The sequence below is a fragment of the Podarcis raffonei genome, chromosome 13, assembly GCF_027172205.1.
Source record: "Podarcis raffonei isolate rPodRaf1 chromosome 13, rPodRaf1.pri, whole genome shotgun sequence".
In the NCBI taxonomy this organism is placed as follows: domain Eukaryota; kingdom Metazoa; phylum Chordata; class Lepidosauria; order Squamata; family Lacertidae; genus Podarcis; species Podarcis raffonei.
The window spans coordinates 50,407,279-50,426,995 of record NC_070614.1 but is presented as its reverse complement, the minus strand read 5'-3'; the positions used below and the strand labels follow the sequence as shown (position 1 = coordinate 50,426,995).

The 19,717-nt window shown below is 45.5% G+C and overlaps 1 protein-coding gene and 1 non-coding gene across 2 annotated transcripts in view; both read left to right on the top strand.

Annotated features, from left to right (window-relative positions):
• Nucleotides 1-2,623: 2,623 nt before the first annotated feature.
• LOC128400541 (immunoglobulin superfamily member 1-like) overlaps nucleotides 2,624-19,717 on the top strand; it is a 100,290-nt gene continuing 83,196 nt past the window's right edge. Inside the window, exons 1-2 of the mRNA XM_053362800.1 lie at nucleotides 2,624-3,330; nucleotides 5,227-5,553. Coding sequence (XP_053218775.1) covers nucleotides 3,135-3,330; nucleotides 5,227-5,553 — 523 coding nt within the window. The 5' untranslated portion in view covers nucleotides 2,624-3,134. The remainder of the gene's footprint in view (nucleotides 3,331-5,226; nucleotides 5,554-19,717) is intronic.
• LOC128401079 (U6 spliceosomal RNA) lies at nucleotides 17,692-17,793 on the top strand. The gene has a single exon (XR_008327427.1). It is a non-coding gene; the product is annotated as a U6 spliceosomal RNA (small nuclear RNA).

Sequence of the window (19,717 nt, the reverse complement as noted above, 5' to 3'; positions counted from 1 at the left end):
TTCTAGCTTTTCCAAAATGTCAATTATATTCCTCAAATTGTCAGAAAGATGTCTTCCCGGAAGAAAGCCCGCTTGGTCCTTATGAATCTCCTCAATCAGTACTTTTTTCAGTCTCTTAGCCAAGATGTCAGCAAAGATTTTGTAATCCACATTTAATAAGGATGTGGGACGGTAGTTCCTAAGTTGAGTCTTTTCAGTCTCTGTTTTTGGTATTAGTGTAATATAGGCCCTTTTCCCTTCCAAGATTTCATTGAAGACTTCCTTCAATGGTTTTAATATCCACTCTTTCAAAGATCTGTAATAACTGGAAGTCAACCCATCCGGTCCTGGAGACTTGCCTACTTGCATATTTTGAATGGCACCTTCTATCTCCTGGTCAGATATTTTACAGTTCAACATAAGTTTGCTTTCTTGTGAAATTTTTTGTAATCCATTTATCTTCAAAAATCGGTCTATGTCCATTTCGTTCTGTGGCCCTTGTGCATATAATTGTTTGAAATATTTCTGGAAGCAGTTTCTAATCTCAATTGGGTTGTGTATATCTTTTCCTTCTACTTCCAAATTTGTAATAGTATTTAATTTTTGTCTTTTTTTCAGTTGCCAAGCTAGTAGTTTCCCACATTTGTTCGCTGATTCAAATGTCTTCTGTCTCATTTGTTTAATTTTCCATTCTATTTCCTGGTTCATCAATTCCATATATTGTACCTGAAGTAACTTTATTTCTTTCAAGATCTCCTGTGACTTTGGCTTTACTCTCAGTTTTTTCTCTCCTTCTTTTATTTTCTCCAGAATTTTATCCTTTTTCTCATTTCGACTTCTCTTCTTTATTGCATTCTGTTGAATCAGGAACCCTCTCATCACGGCTTTACTGGCATCCCAGATTACTCTTTTTTCCACATTAGTAGTCATGTTTATTTCAAAATAATCTCTCAAAGCTTTTTGGGCCTTTTTATACACTTCTTCATCTCTAAGTAAAGCGTCATTCATCCTCCATCTAAAGGAGCCGGGTGTCGTTTGCTTCATCTCCAACTTTACTGCATTATGGTCTGAGCAAGTTTTAGGGCAGATTTCCACTTTCCTCCTCCTCCTCTCTGAGCAACGTCACACACACCCTGCGCCTGGTTATTCAAGATGGTGGAGATTACTCCTGCAGGTACCACATTGTGGAATCCGGGCGAGAGATCGCATCCAGAGAGAGCAACTCCATCAGGATTTTGGGTGAGGAGGTCTTTCTTTGCAATACGGATCTCTTGGAAGTTGAATTGGGAAGCTGGATTGAAACTGAGTATTTTGGCTGGTCAAAGGAAGAGGAGGGGAATTTTATTAATAGAATTTGAATATGTACAAAATTCAAATATCATCAGAAATTCTGTAATCCTCCCAAAGTCCTATTTCCTTTTCTCATTAATCTGCTTGCTTATTGAGGGGGAGAGAGATTATTGGTCTACAACTCCCATCAGTCATCCACCAAGCAGCTTGATGGGTATTGCAGTCCAACAACATCTGCAACCCATGGTTCAAACATGCTTCTTTAGGTGAGCTTTTCTCAAGAAATTAGGTTTCTCAAAAATCGAATGGTTTTGCTGAAAAGTTCCACCAGTTAATGGAATAGAATTGTGGAAATTTGTGTGTAGTATTTGTTTAATGCAGGACTAAGAAGGACCAAGGCATTCTTGGCACAAAACAAGCATACCTTGAACCAACAGCTCATTAAAAAAATTCGTGGATGAGGGACTATGGGAGAATAACTTAAGGAAGGGGCTGAATGGCATTTTCCCCTTGTACTTCTTCTCTTTCCCCAATGCAGTTCTGCGTCCACCAGCTCCAGAGCTGTCCATCATCCCTCCAAGACAGACCTTTCTCCAGGGACAACGGATCAAGTTGAAATGCTCTCACCCGGAAGGGAAGCTGGCAGCCAAGTTCTTATTTTATGAAATGAAGGCAGATGGTAATTACACTAGACCCCAAGAACAGTTTGATAATACCCTGGAAATTACTGCTGGATTTCAGGAAACAAAGAAAACATTTGTCTGTGCCTACTTGGAAGATAACAGTGCAGGACAACTGTCTGAACGGAGTAACCGCATTTCCATTATAGGTGAGTTAAGTTTGGCTAGTTCATATCATCAGAAGGCAGAGGGCCTTCTTGGTAGTGGCACCCACTAGGAAATAAACAACTACCTGACTTCTAGAAGACACCAGAAGGTGCCTTCCTTAAGAATTTTTTAAATATTTGATGTCTTATCATGTTTATAATATTATATTGTGAGCCGCCCAGAGTGGTTGGGGAAACCCAGTCAGATGGGCGGGGCACAGATAATTAATAATAATAATAATAATAACAACAACAACAACAACAACAACAACAACAACAACAACAACAACAACAACAATATCCCTTAACTGTGGCAAAGAGTACAAGAGTACCCCCTGGGAGAAAGAGACACTGGAGGCATGAACTATGGGGATGCTTTGGGCTGGATTAAGAGGACAATTTCAGACTCACATTATGGTCCCTGGAGAGACTTCATGTAGGCATCGTAGCAGCAGCAACCCTGGTGAGCTGCAGTTTCGGGAGAAAAATAAATCAATCCCTATCTCATGTATACTGTTCCAAAGCTTCTCCTGCAGGGGAGGTGAATTTATTTTGAAATCCCCCCTTGAAATGAACCTGGAGCTGCTTCAGAGGGGCCCCTGAGAACATGGGCCCCTGAACACACCACTAGGCTGGCTGCCCCTTGTCTCCTAGCACTATAGGAGAAAGAGAAGGTCGGGGGGACGTTTTATCCTTTCCCCCACCCTGAAACCCCCCCCCCTTCCCTACAAATCCTGAACAGGGCAAGGAAGCTCCTGTTGCAGCAAGAACACAACTATTAACTGCTAGGCATACACTGCAACATTTTGTTGCAGGCCACCCTGGTCTCCTCCCCTGCCAAACTCCCCTGCAGTCTTATGTTTTGCATTTTGAAGGGAAATGGGGAATCACCAAATAAGTCTTGCTTCTTATTCCTTATCTGTTTATTTGCTTCTCAGGCCATCTTCGTCCTCCGTTCTTCTCTGTGTCCCCGAAGCTTGACATCTACAGCAGTGGGGAGATTGTGAACCTCACATGCTCTGCTCCTGAAAACCTTCTCATGTCGAGGGTTCTCTTTGGGAGGGACCGATGGCTGTTGTATGACTACAGGCCCCCTTCTCCTCTGGCCTCCTTTACATACACGAGGCGCTTGTCTCCTCAAGACAGCGGGGAGCATCTTTGCACGTACCAAGCTGCGGAATCGAGCTGGAACATCTCATCCCCAGAAAGCAGAAGGGTCAGGATTTCAGTGATGGGTGAGGCCTTAAAAAACACGTCGTTCTCTTGGAAGACGAAGGGGAAGGTTGCCCTAGAATATCCCAGGTTCAATCCCCGTTGTCTCCTGGTAGGTCTGGGAAACTCTCCTGCCTGAGGACCTGGAGAGAGATGCTGCCAGTCAGTGCATACAATGCTAGCAGGACCACTGGTCTGGCATGGTTATAAGCCAGCGGGTGATGTTCTTAGATGCCAGGGTTACCTCGGAAGTGGGAACCTTGTTGATATCTGCTCAGACTGCAATGTGGATCTGTCTTTGTTTCTTGGAAGATAGCGCTGTAACCCATAGGTAAAGGTAAAGGGACCCCTGAACATTAGGTCCATTCGTGGCCGACTCTGGGGTTGCGGCGCTCATCTCGCTTTATTGGCTGAGGGAGCCGGCGTACAGCTTCCGGGTCATGTGGCCAGCAGGACTAAGCCGCTTCTGGCGAACCAGAGCAGCGCACGGAAACACCGTTTACCTTCCCGCCGGAGCGGTACCTATTTATCTACTTGCTCTTTGACGTGCTTTCAAACGGCTAGGTTGGCAGGAGCAGGGACGGGAGCTCAACCTGTCGCGGGGATTCGAACTGCCGACCTTCTGATCGGCAAGTCCTAGGCTCTGTGGTTTAACCCACAGGGCCCCCCCCCCCCGCATCCCTTGACATGAGTAGTGCAGATCCCCAAACGGGGATTAAGAGTTTAGCCAGCTAACGTTTACATGCTCCTGATCTTCTCCTCTCCACTCCCCTCCTGAAGTCCAAGTGGGGAATTCATGAACCCACAACCCTGCCTGGATGAACCTGATTTAGTTATGGCTTGCCCCTTAAAACCTCCGCGAGCCACAGACTCCAAATCACTTAGCCATTGTACTCATTTTCCTTTATGGACAGCTCCTGTAGCTCCTCCTCCTGCCCCGGTGCTGACAGTGGACCCTCCGTCTGGAGTGGTGAAGGAAGGGGGATTCCTGCGCCTCACTTGCTCGGCCTTTGGCAGCGACACAGAGCAAAGGTTCCATTTCTACAAGGATGGGGTCAAGATTTCCTCCAGCCGTGAAGAGTCTCTGGCGGACTCCGGAGAACCCAGGAATGCCTTCTCGACCGCCTCTGCAAACACCCTGGTCCAAGTCACAGCCAGCATCTACACTGGGGGATTTGCTTGCAGGTATGAGCAGAAACTGAGCAGCCGATGGATCATGTCTCCCTGGAGCCAAACGGTGAATCTCACAGGTGAGCCATGCCCTAATATTTTACAAATATTAATTCATAACAATCCCAATTACATACCCATAATTAGAGATTTCTCCAAATCTGTGGACTTTCCAACTTCCCCTCCATGGGTCCTATTGTACACCCTCTTAACTGCATATTTTTCCACTATCCATATTTTATATCTTCCCATCTTGTCCATAATATTAGATACATTGCAGTGAACCTAAAACCTCAGTGAACCAAAGACTCCAAATCACTTAGCCATTGTATTAATTTTCTTTTACGGACAGCTCCAGTAGCTCCTGTAGCCAGTGTGGTGTAGTGGTTAAGAGTGGTAGACTCGTAATCTGGTGAACCGGGTTCGCGTCTCTGCTCCTCCACATGCAGCTGCTGGGTGACCTTGGGCCAGTCACACTTCTCTGAAGTCTCTCAGCCCTCATAGAGTGTTTGTTGTGGGGAAGGAAGGGAAAGGAGAATGTTAGCCGCTTTGAGACTCCTTAAAGGGAGTGATAAAGTGGGATATCAAATCCAAACTCTTCTTCTTCTTCTTCCCCCTGCCAGGGATTGAATCTCCCTGCCAGGGTTGGAATTTAGGACAAGCAGATAGATGCTCTGACATTGAGCAACAGCTTTTCCTCATCTTGTGGTCCCTCCTAACGTCCTCTCCTTTGTGGCTGTCTTCTCCAGATCCTCCTCCTGCCCCGGTGCTGACAGTGGACCCTCCGTCTGGAGTGGTGAAGGAAGGGGGATTCCTGCGCCTCACTTGCTCGGCCTTTGGCAGCGACGCAGAGCAAAGGTTCCATTTCTACAAGGATGGGGTCAAGATTTCCTCCAGCAGTGAAGAGTCTCTGGTGGACTCCGGAGAACCCAGGAATGCCTTCTCGAACGCCTCTGCAAACACCCTGGTCCAAGTCACAGCCAGCATCCACACTGGGGGATTTGCTTGCAGGTATGAGCAGAAACTGAGCAGCCGATGGATCATGTCTCCCTGGAGCCAAACGGTGAATCTCACAGGTGAGCCATGCCCTAATATTTTACAAATATTAATTCATAACAATCCAAATTACATACCCATAATTAGAGATTTCTCCAAATCTCTGGATTTTCCATCTTCCCCTCCGTGGGTCCTATCGTACACCCTCTTAGCTGCATATTTTTCCACAATCCGTATTTTATATCTTCCCATCTTGTCCATAATATTAGTTACATTGCAAGTGTTATTAAAATCCTGCTAGGGTTTTCATCTGTTTACAGTGATCACCTAGATAAATTATAAATTTTCCCCTTTCTTTATTGAATTTAGGTCTCCTTGGTTCCTGAGTCTTGCAGTCAGTTTTGCCCTTTCAGCATAGTCCAACAGTTTTATTTGCCTTTCTTCTCTGGTAGGGACATAATTTTCTTTCCATCTCTAGGCTAGCAGCATCCATGTGGCTGTTGTCGCATACATATAATGTCTTTTCTGTTCCTTTGGTATATCGGTATACCGATATACTGATATGTTTTTAACTTCACTGAATTACTGTTACTGTGTCTTCAACAACAACGGCTGCAATGGAGTCTCCCCTCTCCTTATTCATACCAACAGCCAAATCCCCTTCTTTCCTTCCTGCAGCTTGGGCACCAAATTGCTCTTCCTCACCCCTGCTATATGCACACTGGGCAATTCCACTGGTGATCCTGATGGTCCCTCTTGCTTTTTACTGCATGAGAAGGAAGAGAGGTAGGTGATGCTGGAGACTGTGGGCCTCTCATATCATTGGCCCAGTATACCTGAAGGAGCATCTCCACCTCCATCACTCAGCCCAGACACTGAGGTCCAGCTCTGAGGGCCTTCTGGTGGTTCACTCCCTGCGAGAAGCCAAGTTACAGGAAACCAGGCAGAGGGCTTTCTCGGTGGTGGCACCCACCCTCTGGAACGTCCTCCCATCAGATGTCAAGGAAATAAACTACTATCTGAATTTTAGAAGGCATCTGAAGGCAGTCCTGTTTAGGGAAGTTTTTGATGTTTGTTGTTTGATCATGTTTTTAATATTCTGTTGGGAGCCGCCCAGAGTGGCTGGGTAACCCAAAAGGTGGGCAGGGTATACATAAATAATAATTATTATTATTATTATTATTATTACTACTACTACTACTACTACTACTACTACTACTACTACTACCTATGTATGTAGAAGCCTGCTTAAGATCTTTAGGGGATGATGCTCCTCTCTATGTCATGAGAGCGGTGGCCGTGAGAGCAGTGTTGGTTAAAAGCAACAAAACCAAGCATTTGTTTTGTCTTCCTTCGTATTGGATGTGGTTAGGATGTCGGAGGGAGCCTTGCCTGTGTCTGTCCTGTGGAACTCCCAGCCACAAGAGGTTTATTTACAGGACCAGCCCTGTCTCACCATCTTTCTTCTCTTTTCTCTCTCCATTTCCACTCTGGAAGCGTTGAGATCCGAACAGGAAAACAGGGAAGAAGCAAATTCTGAGTATGTTGAAATGTTCAGCGCCACTAGGAAGCCTCAGAGGTAATGGCAACTAATGCTGGTATAACACTGATGTGATGTGATGTGTGTGTTATCTTCATGAGTTTTTATTTATTTCAAGCATTTCTTCCAAAAAGTGTTCCTAGACTGGCCGACCAAAATAACAATGGTCGTGGCACACAAGGAGGAAGGGAGGAGCGAAAGAGCCAGCTCAGGCAGCAGTTCAGTTCTTAAAGTTTTGAACATAGTTGGAGGCGAAGAGCACCCACAAACCATGCAAGGAGTTTCCAGAGGGGAGGAAAACTTGAACCCAGAGCCTGGCAACCTGGAAATGCAGGAGAGACTTATCAGTCAAGAGAGGGACAACGTCCTGTTGGCTGGGAGATAAAAGGATGAAAGGCGATTGGAGGAACAGGGAGCGGGGTGTGTCCCAGGCAGAAAAAGGACCAAGAGACCCCATAGGAAGAATAATTGAATTGTAGAATTGGAAGGGACCCAGTGGATCATCTAGTCCCACCCCCCTGCAATGCAGGAATATTCAGCTGCCCCTTACGGGGATCAAACCTGCAACCTTGGCATCATCAGCACCACGCTCTAGCCAACTGAGCTATCCAGGAAGAAGGACCAAAAGGACAAGTTTGGGGGTGGCAGATAAGGAGGGGGAAATGATTGGCATGTCAGAGAGAAGGGAAGATGTCTGAAAAAGATAGTGTGGCTGGGACAGGGATAGAGCGAAGGGGCAGGGAAAGGGCAGAAGGGGCAAAGGGAGCAGCTTCGTTGAGTTGCTTGACCATTCACCTTTGCCATGAGCTGCTGTGTGTATTCTCTGTGTAAAAAAACTGGGACAGAAATTGTGGAACCATTTAAAAACGAACCTTTGATAATACATTAACTGGCTCCCTCCCCCACAATCTCTATTTAAGGAAATAGAAACTGAGCTATGGGATTGGCTGCTACAGGATGTGGTTTAGATGCCCTTTGAAAAGAGGTACATTCGTGAAGAATATTCCGCCAAAACATTTTAGTCATGACAGCTAAGTAGATCTTCACTGTGCAGAAGCAGTCTACCTCTGAATTGCTGTGCACTGGAGATAAGGAAAAGAGGAGGGTGGCCTGTTTGTGAGTTGCCCAGGAGTGTCCAGCTGGTCGCTGTCAAAACTGGATGATGCGAACCTTCAATTTGCTCCCCAAAGCCTTGGGGGGGATCATCATTCTTTGAACATGTCCCTCAATTTCCTTCTCCTTTTCAGGACTCAGACGCCTTTTACTGCCTTGCTGCCCCCTGCTCTGCCTCAGCCCCCAATATCGCAATCATGGATGGAGAGCGGAGCCAAACCAGCGGAAGACCAGGAGGAAGGTCTCTACAACTGCATTCCCCTTCAGGGCAAGAAGAGAGCAGAACGATACAGAGATTCTGAAGAAGAATGAGCCGTCAGGGAGATTAAGATATTCAGATGGGGATTTACGACCAGGGAGATGGGGTGGAAGGGGTCAGGGAAGAGGGCAGTGTTCTGCCTTCCCCTGCCTATTCCAGCAAATGGCTCGGCTCACTTTCTGCAGCTCTTTCCTCAAGAGGCTGTCTGTCTAAAATACTTTGCCCTGTTGCCCAAGGGTGCCTCTAAGCGGCAGATTTGCCCAGTTAGCTGCTGTTCCTCTCCCTAGATCAGGGATGGGGAACTTGTGGCTCCCTCGATGATCTTGGGATCCAGCTCCCATCAGCCCCAGCCAACATGGTCTGTCCTCGAGGGATGATAGGAATGGTTGAAGTTGTTGTCTATGCTCTTGTATCCTCAAGGTTAGATTACTGCAATGCATTATAGGTAGGGCTGCCTCTGAAGACGGTTTGGAAACTTCAGCTGGTGCAGAATTTGTGGGAATGTTCTGGGGTGCAGGAGAGGATATATTGACTAATTATATCCTTATCCAACTTGTGCTAACAAGTTCCCAAAATATCAGCAGAGTTTATAGACATTCCCCTTTAAGTTCGCAACGGTAACGTGTGCACAGGTTCGCTAGAACCTCTATAATAATTACTCTGGTAATTTCCCCTTTGTTCCCTCTTAAAATACAAGACACGACACAGTCTTCATAAAAGTATAAAAGAGTTTACTCACGTTCTGTTCACAATGTGATCCCAAAAGGCAGACAGGCTTAAAAAGGTTACATACATTTAGAATCTATCTTATAGCAAGATAGTCCCTTTGTCCTCTCTTGGCTGGGAGCCAAGAGAGCATCTTTAGATGTTTCCTCATCAAAGGAAAATGGCAGAGAGTGGCTGCCTGCCCTGTGCTTTTGTCATTACCTGCACAGGTGAGGCCACACCCACCTCTGGTCACATGCGGAGGAAGTCCGTCCCCAGGAAGTTTACCTGCTTGCTGGACTGACATCCCTCCCCATGTTCTAACATGTACACTGTAGGAATGTTGTCATTGACTACTCCTGTGTTTACATCCCACAGAATTCAGCGGCCAGGTTGCTCACTGGAACAAGAGGGTTTGAACATATTGCCTCAATCCTGGTCTGATTGCACCGGATTCCGATTACAGGGAATGGCAAGACAAACTGTTAGAGTATATTGAACAGGCTAGATTAACAGAGGCAATTAGAGATCACAGTTTCAAAAAGCATGGGGAAAATGCAGAGAATACTTCACAAAACAGTGCCCTAAAAGACATACCTGGACTTGTTTCGATTAATGTCTGCAGGAGACTTTGTGGATATTTAAGTTACAATTAGAAAAATCTTAATAATTATTCATAAAGGAAACAGCTTATAAGAAGTAAATAAGGAGGCCAGATACAGGATAAAGGAAGTCTTTTATTTGTATTGTTGTATGTTATGCTTATTGTATGTTATGTTCATGTTTAATGAGGGTGGATTTCTGCATTGGGGGGCAGAGGGTTTATGTTATGTTGTAAATAAAATTTCCAATAAAAATTTTAAAAAAATAGAAAAAATAAAGCATGCCCAGCGCACATCACTTCTCCCAAAGTCCGTCAACATGGACAGATTCTCCCCTCGCTGTGTGTGAGGTTTGGTTTAAACTGGAGAGAACGGCAGGCCTTGAACCTGTGTGGTTGTGCAGAATAAAAAGCAGTACTTCCTCACTTGGTAGACTACACTGGCCACAACCCCAGATTCCTCTCTTCTCAGAAGAACAAAACAAAACCACAGCTTCCTCCACAGCTCCCTGCTAGTAATATCAGACTTCTGCTCGCCCTGCTTCTTGCATCAACTTTCAAAGGAACAATTGGGGTTTTGCCCATCGGCTACGGAGAAGAGGCTGCTTCTGGGCAGCCTGCCTTGGCAGTGACACCCGATATACACAGTACAGTGGTACCTCAGGTTACAGACGCTTCAGGTTACATACGCTTCAGGTTACAGACTCCGCTAACCAAGAAATAGTGCTTCAGGTTAAGAACTTTGCTTCAGGATGAGAACAGAAATCGTGCTCTGGCGGCACGACAGCACGTCATCATTCAAAGGAATTCCTGTCTTTTTTATATACAGTGGTACCTCAGGTTAAGTACTTAATTCATTCCGGAGGTCCGTACTTCACCTGAAACTGTTCTTAACCTGAAGCACCACTTTAGCTAAAGGGGCCTGCTGCTGCCGCGCCACCGGAGCACGTACAGCTGAAAACGCTGGCGGCATTAAGATAAATTCAGCAGTGTAAACAAGTTTTGATGGATGCAATAATGAAACACTGAATGGCATAATTTTTGCAAAATATGCAGGGATTTGTGATATGTAAAATGAACCATGGAAAGAGAAGTCACTGATATCTTAAGGATGTAAAATGAGCATTTTAAATTGTAAAACAGAAAACGTAATAAAAATGATATACAAAAAAGAAAAGAGAAAGTGGCAGCCTTCGAGATTCACGCTAATTTTGCAGTTCTCCAGCTGAGCAACATGTGCAAAAATGCACACTTAGTAAAGTGTGCATATATTGGTGAAAATAGCATGCAGGGACACATTATGATCAGGGGAAATTGCTTTGCAAGGATGTGCAGGAAAAGCAAAATTGCACAGGCAGGTATGTCTGCTAGGAGATATTCCTTCTAAGATGCTGCTCAGTTTTTATGAGAATTAAAAAATAAATAAATCACAAACTGATGTGTCAGTGTGGAGAACTGAGAGTGGAAAAAGGAGAGACTGAAAGGGACAAATCCACCCATTGCTTCACACGGGACCTGCCCTCTCCACTTCTGGGCCATCTCTTTCCTGCACAGCCTCGTGGTGGCTTTGTTGAGGATGGAAGAGAAGATCGCTGTAGAGGACTTCTTCGTCTTTTGCCGAGATGGGATCGTCCTTCAGCGTTGGTTCGGAGGGAGTCACAGTCGGTGGGGAGGCAATGGTGGCATAGGTGACGTCTGAGCTCTGAGGATGGAGAGGGAAACCGAGGGTGACCCACGGCTTTGACTGGACATAACCGTCCAGGGGTCCTTGACCTTTTTTTTTTTTTGGCCTTACCTTAGTTTGTGGGGTGGGGGATAAGGGCTGTAGCTGAGTGGCATGGTATCTGCACTGCATGCAACAGCTCCCAGGTTTGATCCCTGATGGTATCGTCAGGTAGACTCCAGTCTGAAACCCTCAAGAGCCACTACCAATCAATGCAGATAATACTGAGCTAGGCTGACCAATCGCCTGACTCGGTATAAAGGAGCTTCTTGTGTTCCTTTGTCCATGGATGGCCAATTTAGCAGTTATAGCCACAAGAGGTTCATGAGTTCTTTTTTTGGTTTTGGTTTCCATTCAAGTGGCCATCCCCACTCCTGGCTGTAGCTAATTCTCTAAGGACAGCTACACACTTGTTTACTTTCTCACCTGGACGGAAGACCAATCATTACAATTCCTAAGCTTCTTTGAAAGCGATCCTGACCCGTAAAACTGGTTTCAGTAAGAGGATGGACTCATTTCCCGAGCTCAGATGGAAGCAAAATGCAAACCTAAACCTTTCTACTTACTTTGACCTGAAAGTCTGTCTTTTGGGGTACCAACAACCCAAACATGTCTTGACTCGTTTCCTCCTTGCTTTCCTTTGTCTCAGATGCTAGCTGATATTTTGATGTGCCCAAGGCAAGAAGAACTAGAGAGAGAGAGAAAGGGAGTGAAAAGTTAAAAGTATGGTTATGCACCATCCTAATCTCTGATCTGTGAGATTCTCCACAAATTCCTGCACTGATCCAGGACTCTGTTTCCTTGGAATGAAGGTCAGCAGGGACTGTGGTGTCTCTAGGGTATATTGTTTTATTTACACACATAAACAACCAGAGCATAGGATGGAAGGTATCATAGCACTGACATCCCAGTAGATCTTGCTTCCCCATTAGCTTTCCAGGACAGCCCCCAAACCCAGTGCAAACATGTCTCTCTCTTAGAGATGGGAAAGCCTGGGAAAAACCCAGAAAAATTGGAAAGAAACCTGTCCCCAACCCCAATTTTTCTGCTCCCCCCACCCCCGGGCCTTTCTCTAGCTTCCAGCTCTCACACAACTCTGCCTATTGTTCTCCTATGTAGGTAGGTAAGGAGTTGGAAGAAAAGCCAACCCATCTATTCTATGACACAGAGCGTCTTTTTTCGTTATGCTAAATTGTGGTACTTAACTAGCCAGCCCAAGTCATTAACTTAACAAAGTGGGCTGGTTTCCACTTACAGATTGTATTATTATGGGATTTTTAATAGCAGTGCATAGTTAATCTATGGAACTAGGCCCAACAGGAGGCAGGCTCTTCTTCTGGGGTTTAAGTTGGATGGTCCCAAGGGCCCATCACTTACTGCCTTTCTTTCTCCAACAATAGTACGCAAACACGACTGCCGGGATCAAAAGTAGACTAGCCCACCATACATGCCCCATTGATGTAGCAGGTGAATCTGGCAACTGAGCTGTGAAGATAAAAAATAAAGGAGCGGGGATGTCCTTAAAAACACACTAACAGGCTTCCTCTTGAAAATTCAAGACAAGTACATAGCACAATGTTGAAAGCAAGTCTTTAAAGAAATAAATTATTTATACATACATACATACATACATACATACACACACACACTCTGGGCGGCTCACAATATAATATTATAAACATGATAAGACATCAAATATTAAAAAATTTCCTAAGCAGGGCACCTTCAGGTGTCTTCTAAAAGTCAGGTAGTTGTTTATTTCCTAGTGGGTGCCACTACCAAGAAGGCCCTCTGCCTTCTGATGATATGAACTAGCCAAACTTTACTCACCAGGGATGGAAACCTCAATGCGGTTACTCCGTTCAGACAGTTGTCCTGCACTGTTATCTTCCAAGTAGGCACAGACAAATGTTTTCTTTATTTCCTGAAATTCTGCAGTTATTTCCAGGGTATTATCGGACTGTTCTTGGGGTCTAGTGTAATTACCATCTGCTTTCAATTCATAAAAGAAGAACTTGGCTGCCAGCTGCCCTTCTGGGTGGGAGCATTTCAACGTGATCCGTTGTCCCTGGAGAAAGGTCTGTCTTGGAGGGATAATGGACAGCTCTGGAGCTGGTGGAGGCAGAACTGCATTGGGGAAAGGGAAGAAGTGCAAGGGGAAAATGCCATTCAGCCCCTTCCTTAAGCTATTCTCCTTTGGTTCCTCATCCACAAATACTTTAAATGAGTTGTTGGTTCAAGGTATGCTTGTTTTGTGCTAAGAATGCCTTGGTCCTTCTTAGTCCTGCATTAAACAAATACTGCACACAAATTTCCACAATTCTATTCCATTAACTGGTGGAACGTTTCAGCAAAACCTATCAATTTTTGACAAACATAATTTCTTGAGAAAAGCTCACCTAAACAAGCATGTTTGAACCATGGGTTCCCAGATGCTGTTGGACTGCAATACCCATCAAGCTGCTTGGTGGATGACTGATGGGAGTTGTAGACCTATAACCTCTCTCCCCCTCAATAAGCAAGCAGATTAATGAGAAAAGGAAATAGGACTTTGGGAGGACTACAGAATTTCTGATGATAATTGAATTTTATACATAGTCAAATTCTATTCATAAAATTCCCCTCCTGTTCCTTTGACCAGCCAAATTACTCAGTTTCAATCCAGCTTCCCAATTCAACTTCCAAGAGATCCGTATTGCAAAGAAAGACCTCCTCACCCGATAGCGAAATCCTGATGGAGTTGCTCTCTCTGGATGCGATCTCTCGCCCAGATTCCACAATGTGGTACCTGCAGGAGTAATCTCCACCATCTTGAATAACCAGGCGCAGGGTGTGTGTGACGTTGTTCAGAGAGGAGGGAGAGGAGGGCTTGACTGAATGCAGATCCTGATGGTCCCTGAAAAACTGGGTCCTTGATACATGTCGGGTTTCGGAAGATGAACACTTGAGTTCCACAGATTCCCCTCTTGTATAGACATCCTTCTTTGGAGAAACAGAGAAAACTGGAGCACGAGGAAGGTCTGAAAGGGAAGTTGAAGGAGCAGAGAGAAAGGAAGAGAAGTTTTTGTGGCTAGCTTGTTAAGCACTTCTGTCTCCCAGGAATTCAATGCTACAGACTCAAATTGAAGTAACACTAGTTCCTATTGTCAGCTAACAAGATTTATGTTCTGGATGGGGTCCAGGAATCTTTGGCAGAGAATTCCCCATATGTGAGATTAGGGCTACAATATCAGACTATGCAACTTCCAGACCAATCCCTTAAGCACCTCTCCTTAATATACAGCTATATTCAAAACATGAAGCAATGTTATAGCAATTGTGCTCTCTCGCCTTCCCTAAGGAACCAGGAGGATGTGGACTTTGTGACTATATTCAGGGACCTTGCTTTGTGTTCCTTGGACCTGGCAAAAACAACAGAATGGCTTGGGCAGAATCACCCAGATGGTTTAGACTTTGCGTGTATCATTCATTCACAAAGAGAATGTTCCTCACCAGCGATCAACAGCACCACCTTGGTGAAGACCAGAATATTCCTCAAGCGCTGTTTCCCGCCACATAAGCAAAGGCTTTCACAGTTCTTCAACCTTGCCCCCCGGATGTTGTTGAACTACAACTTCTGCTAAGTTGGCAGGGGATGATGGAAGTTGTAGAGCAACAACAATATCTGTGCCCCCCAAGACTGAAGAACTGCTTAAAATAAACCTGCCCCTTTGCTACATCACATTAAAGCTCATCTTCACAACAGACTTGAATCTTCAGTATTGTACTCTGTTGGCTTCCCCTAGGAACTATGATGGTGGCAGTTTTGTGACTACGCTGAGAGATCTTGGCCAGAGCTCCTTTGATCTCTCTCACAGTTACAACTACCAAAATGGCTCAACTTTGATTACTGCTGGGGATTGACTATCCCATTCCATCCTTTACTACAATGCCTCGTAAACTCAAAATCAGATTTTGAAAATCTCTCCTCCCTTCTCCCCTTCCCCAACAATGTGATGTCACAGCATTAAAAACTTCCCTAAACAGGGCTGCCTTCAAATGTCTTCTAAAAGTCAGATAGTTGTTTATTTCCTTGACATCTGATGGGAGGGCGTTCCACAGGGCGGGCGCCACTACCGAGAAGGCCCTCTGCCTGGTTTCCTGTAACCTCACTTCTTGCAGGGAGGGAACCACCAGAAGGCCCTCGGAGCTGGACCTCAGTGTCCGGGCTGAATGGTGGGGGTGGAGACGCTCCATCAGGTCCCGGGCAGAGGCCGTTTAGGGCTTTCAAGGTCAGCACCAATACTTTGAATTGTGCTCGGAAATGTACTGGTAGCCAATGTAGGTCTTTCAGGACCAGTGTTACATGGTCTCCGTGGCCACTCACAGTGACCAGTCTGGCTGCCACATTCTGGATTAGTTGTAGTTTCCAGGTCACCTTCAAAGGTAGCCCCACATAAAGTGTGTTGCAGTAGTCCAAGCGGGAGATAACCAGAGCATGCACCACTCTGGTGAGACAGTCCGCAGGCAGGGAGTGTCTCATCCCGCTTACCAGATGGAGCTGGTAGACAGCTGCCCTGGACACAGAATTGACCTGAGCCTCCGTGGACAGCCCAATGTAGAGTACGTTGCAGTAGTCCAATATGTAATTGTCAGGGAACTGCCATCGGAGAAACAGGAGGTGAAAGGGCTCACAGAGGCTGAGAGAGACTTATCAGCTGAGGAGGGAACCAGCAGGGGGAGAGGAGGAGCTCCAAGGGAAAGTGAGTCGGAGGGAGGGCTCAGAGACACTTCCAGCGAAAACAGTGGGGAGGTTTCAGGACCTCCCATAGGGACACCCACTCCTCGCCAGAAACTGTCACGCCGAGAGTCCAGAAGACGCGTTTCCGTTAAGGAACTTTTATGCTGGAAGAAGTTCCGTAAACGCCCACTGTCTGATTCTACCAGCGACTGACGGAGCCATGCTTAAGGAGCTCCGTCACAGACAGAGGTTTGTGGACTTAGCCAAACTCTGAGGGACTAGGAACTTCACGCACAAGCAGCTCATCATCCCATCACAGCAATAGTTTACATATTTCCAATAATGAAATATATTTTTAAAAATGGCAAAGGGTGTTTAAGGAGATAACAGAAATCACTGGGTTAAAGCTGACCAAAATTCCAGAGGTAGCATTATTATCAATTTACGATGGGGTGGAAGGTTCACAGGCTAGGAAGGACTTGGTCACAAATTTATTGACAGCTGCACGAATTATTATAGCTAGGAAGTGGAAGGGGCAAGCAGAATATAAAATGGAAGAATAGGGTAAAGAAATGTGGGATATAGCTATGAATGATAAATTAACATTTGCTATTAAGGTAAGACGGGGAATACGCAGGAGAAATGACTCTGAGGAGATATGGAAGGTGTTTGTAGAATTTGTACTGTTAAAATGGAAAGGGGTCAAACCATCACAAGAGGTGTTGGAATTTTGGGAGATTTGATAGTTAGAGTGGAATGGTCTCAGTGGAGGCGGGCACATTTTTATTCGTATTTATTTATGATTATTACTTTGTCAAAATATAAATAAGAAAGAAAGAAAGAAGGAAAGAAAGAAAGAAAGAAAGAAAGAAAGAAAGAAAGAAAGAAAGAAAGAAGGAGGAGGAGGCTGGGAGCTGGGAAGTCGCAGCAAAGAACGGTATTGTTCCCACCCCTTGCACTTTTCCCTCCATCCTTCAGTCTTGCAGTTCAAACACAAAACCCACAAGAGGACTGTCCCACTTCTAATGTGGGCTCTGTGTTCCCGGTGGGGCATGGCTCACCTGTGAGATTCACCGTTTGGCTCCAGGGAGACATGATCCATCGGCTGCTCAGTTTCTGCTCATACCTGCAAGCAAATCCCCCAGTGTGGATGCTGGCTGTGACTTGGACCAGGGTGTTTGCAGAGGCGGTCGAGAAGGCATTCCTGGGTTCTCCGGAGGCCACCAGAGACTCTTCAGTGCTGGAGGAAATCTTGACCCCATCCTTGTAGAAATGGAACCTTTGCTCTGCGTCGCTGCCAAAGGCCGAGCAAGTGAGGCGCAGGAATCCCCCTTCCTCCACCACTCCAGAAGGAGGGTCCACTGTCAGCACCGGGGCAGGAGGAGGAGCTACAGGAGCTGTCCATAAAGGAAAATGAGTACAATGGCTAAGTGATTAGGAGTCTGTGGCTCGCGGAGGTTTTAAGGGGCAAGCCATAACTAAATCGGGTTCATCCAGGCAGGGTTGCCAACAGAGAGTTGTGGTTTCATGAATTCCCCACTTGGAAGAGGAGAGGAGAAGATCAGGAGCATGTGTACTAAAATTGGAATGATACAGGGAAAATTAGCATGGCCCCTGTGCAAGGATAACACACAAATTCGTGAAGCGTTCCATATTTTTTCTGGGTGATAATTTTTTTAATAAGGATTGGGAAACATTTGTAATATATTTGACAGAACCCTGTAAACAGTTAAAACATTACCAAGATTGAAATAACACTTGCAATGTGAAAAGAACTACAAGAGAAAATAGAGTTTTGTGGATAAATGGAGGATAATATGATTTGCAGTGAAAATGGTTATTTGTGGACTCCACAAAAGGGAGGATGGGAGTCCGATAATTTTATATATTTTTTATTTGATTTTTTCTGTGAATGTAAAACCAAATTGTAAAACCAATAAAAATTATTATAAAAGAAGTAACTGGTATGTGTCAGAGCTTTCCAGCATGCCCCCAGGCCCCTTGCATGCTTTCTTACTCATGAGTAGTATTAATGCTTGAATAAGGGTTACAGAAACATCGTCCAAGAAACAAAGACAGATCCACATTGCAGTCTGAGCAGATATCAACAAGGTTCCCACTTCCGAGGTAACCCTGGCATCTAAGAACATCACCCGCTGGCTTATAACCACGTCAGACCAGTGGTCCAGCTAGCTCTGCACTGTCTACACTGACTGGCAGCATCTCTCTCCAGGTCCTCAGGCAGGAGAGTTTCCCAGACCTACCAGGAGACAACGGGGATTCAACCTGTGACATTCTAATAATAATAAGAATTTTTTAAAAAAATTATTTATATCCCGCCCTCCCCAGCCGAAGCCGGGCTCAGGGCGGCTAACAACAATAAAATAGTGCAACATTCTAAAATCATTTCATTATAAAAATTAATTAAAATCAAATTGGTGGCAACCATTAAGATAAAGTTCTGTGGAGATTGCCAAAGGAGGGAGTCAGGCTGTGCCCTGACCAAAGGCCTGGTGGAACAGCTCTGTCTTGCAGGCCCTGCAGAAAGATGTCAAGTCCCGCAGGGCCCTAGTCTCTTGTGACAGAGCGTTCCACCAGATCGGAGCCACAGCTGAAAAAGCCCTGGCTCTAGTTGAGGCCAGCCTAACCTCTCTGTGGCTTGGGACCTTCAGGATGTTTTTATTTGAAGACCGTAAGTTCCTCTATGGGACATACCAGGAGAGGCGGTCCCGTAGGTACAAGGGTCCTAGGCCGGATAGCGCTTTAAAGGTTAAAACCAGCACCTTAAACCTGATCCTGTACTCCACCGGGAGCCAGTGCAGCTGGTATAGCACCGGGTGAATGTGATCCCGCAGCGAGGACCCCGTAAAGAGTCTCACCACGGCATTCTGCACCCGCTGGAGTTTCTGGATCAGTCTCAAGGGCAGCCCCACGTAGAGCGAGTTACAATAATCCAGTCTGGAGGTGACCGTCGCGTGGATCACAGTGGCGAGGTCAGGGCAAGAGAGGTAAGGAGCAGGACTTCCGGGTTAGCGCCATCGGTAATGGCGGAATTCCTCTGACTAGGAGGGATCCGCTCTGTGGGAATCGGGTCTGACCGCCATGGCGAAGGCGGAGACCCTTCAAAAATCACAGGCGGGTGAAGCCTGTGAGAGTGGGATTCGGCGGGCACCCTTTGCGCCCCCCCAAGGCACAGAGACAGGTAGTTACTAAGGATGGTAGACTACCAAAAACTTTTTTTGACATGACTGACTATATGGACTTAGTTGATATTTGGAGAATAAAAAACCCCTTGGGAAGAGAGGGAACTTTCTTCTCTGAAGCCAAAATGTCATGGACAAGAATTGACCAAATTTGGGTAACTAGAGGGCTGGCTCCGAAGACAAGAAAAGTGGAAATTTGTCCTAAAACTTGCTCCGACCATAATGCTATGAAGATGGAAATGATACTAATTGGTTCCTTTAGATGGAGGATGAATGACACTTTGTTTAGGAATGAAGAAGTGACTAAGAAGGCCCAAAAAACCTTGAGAGATTATTTTGAGATAAATATAAACACCACTGTTGAAAAAAGAGTAATCTGG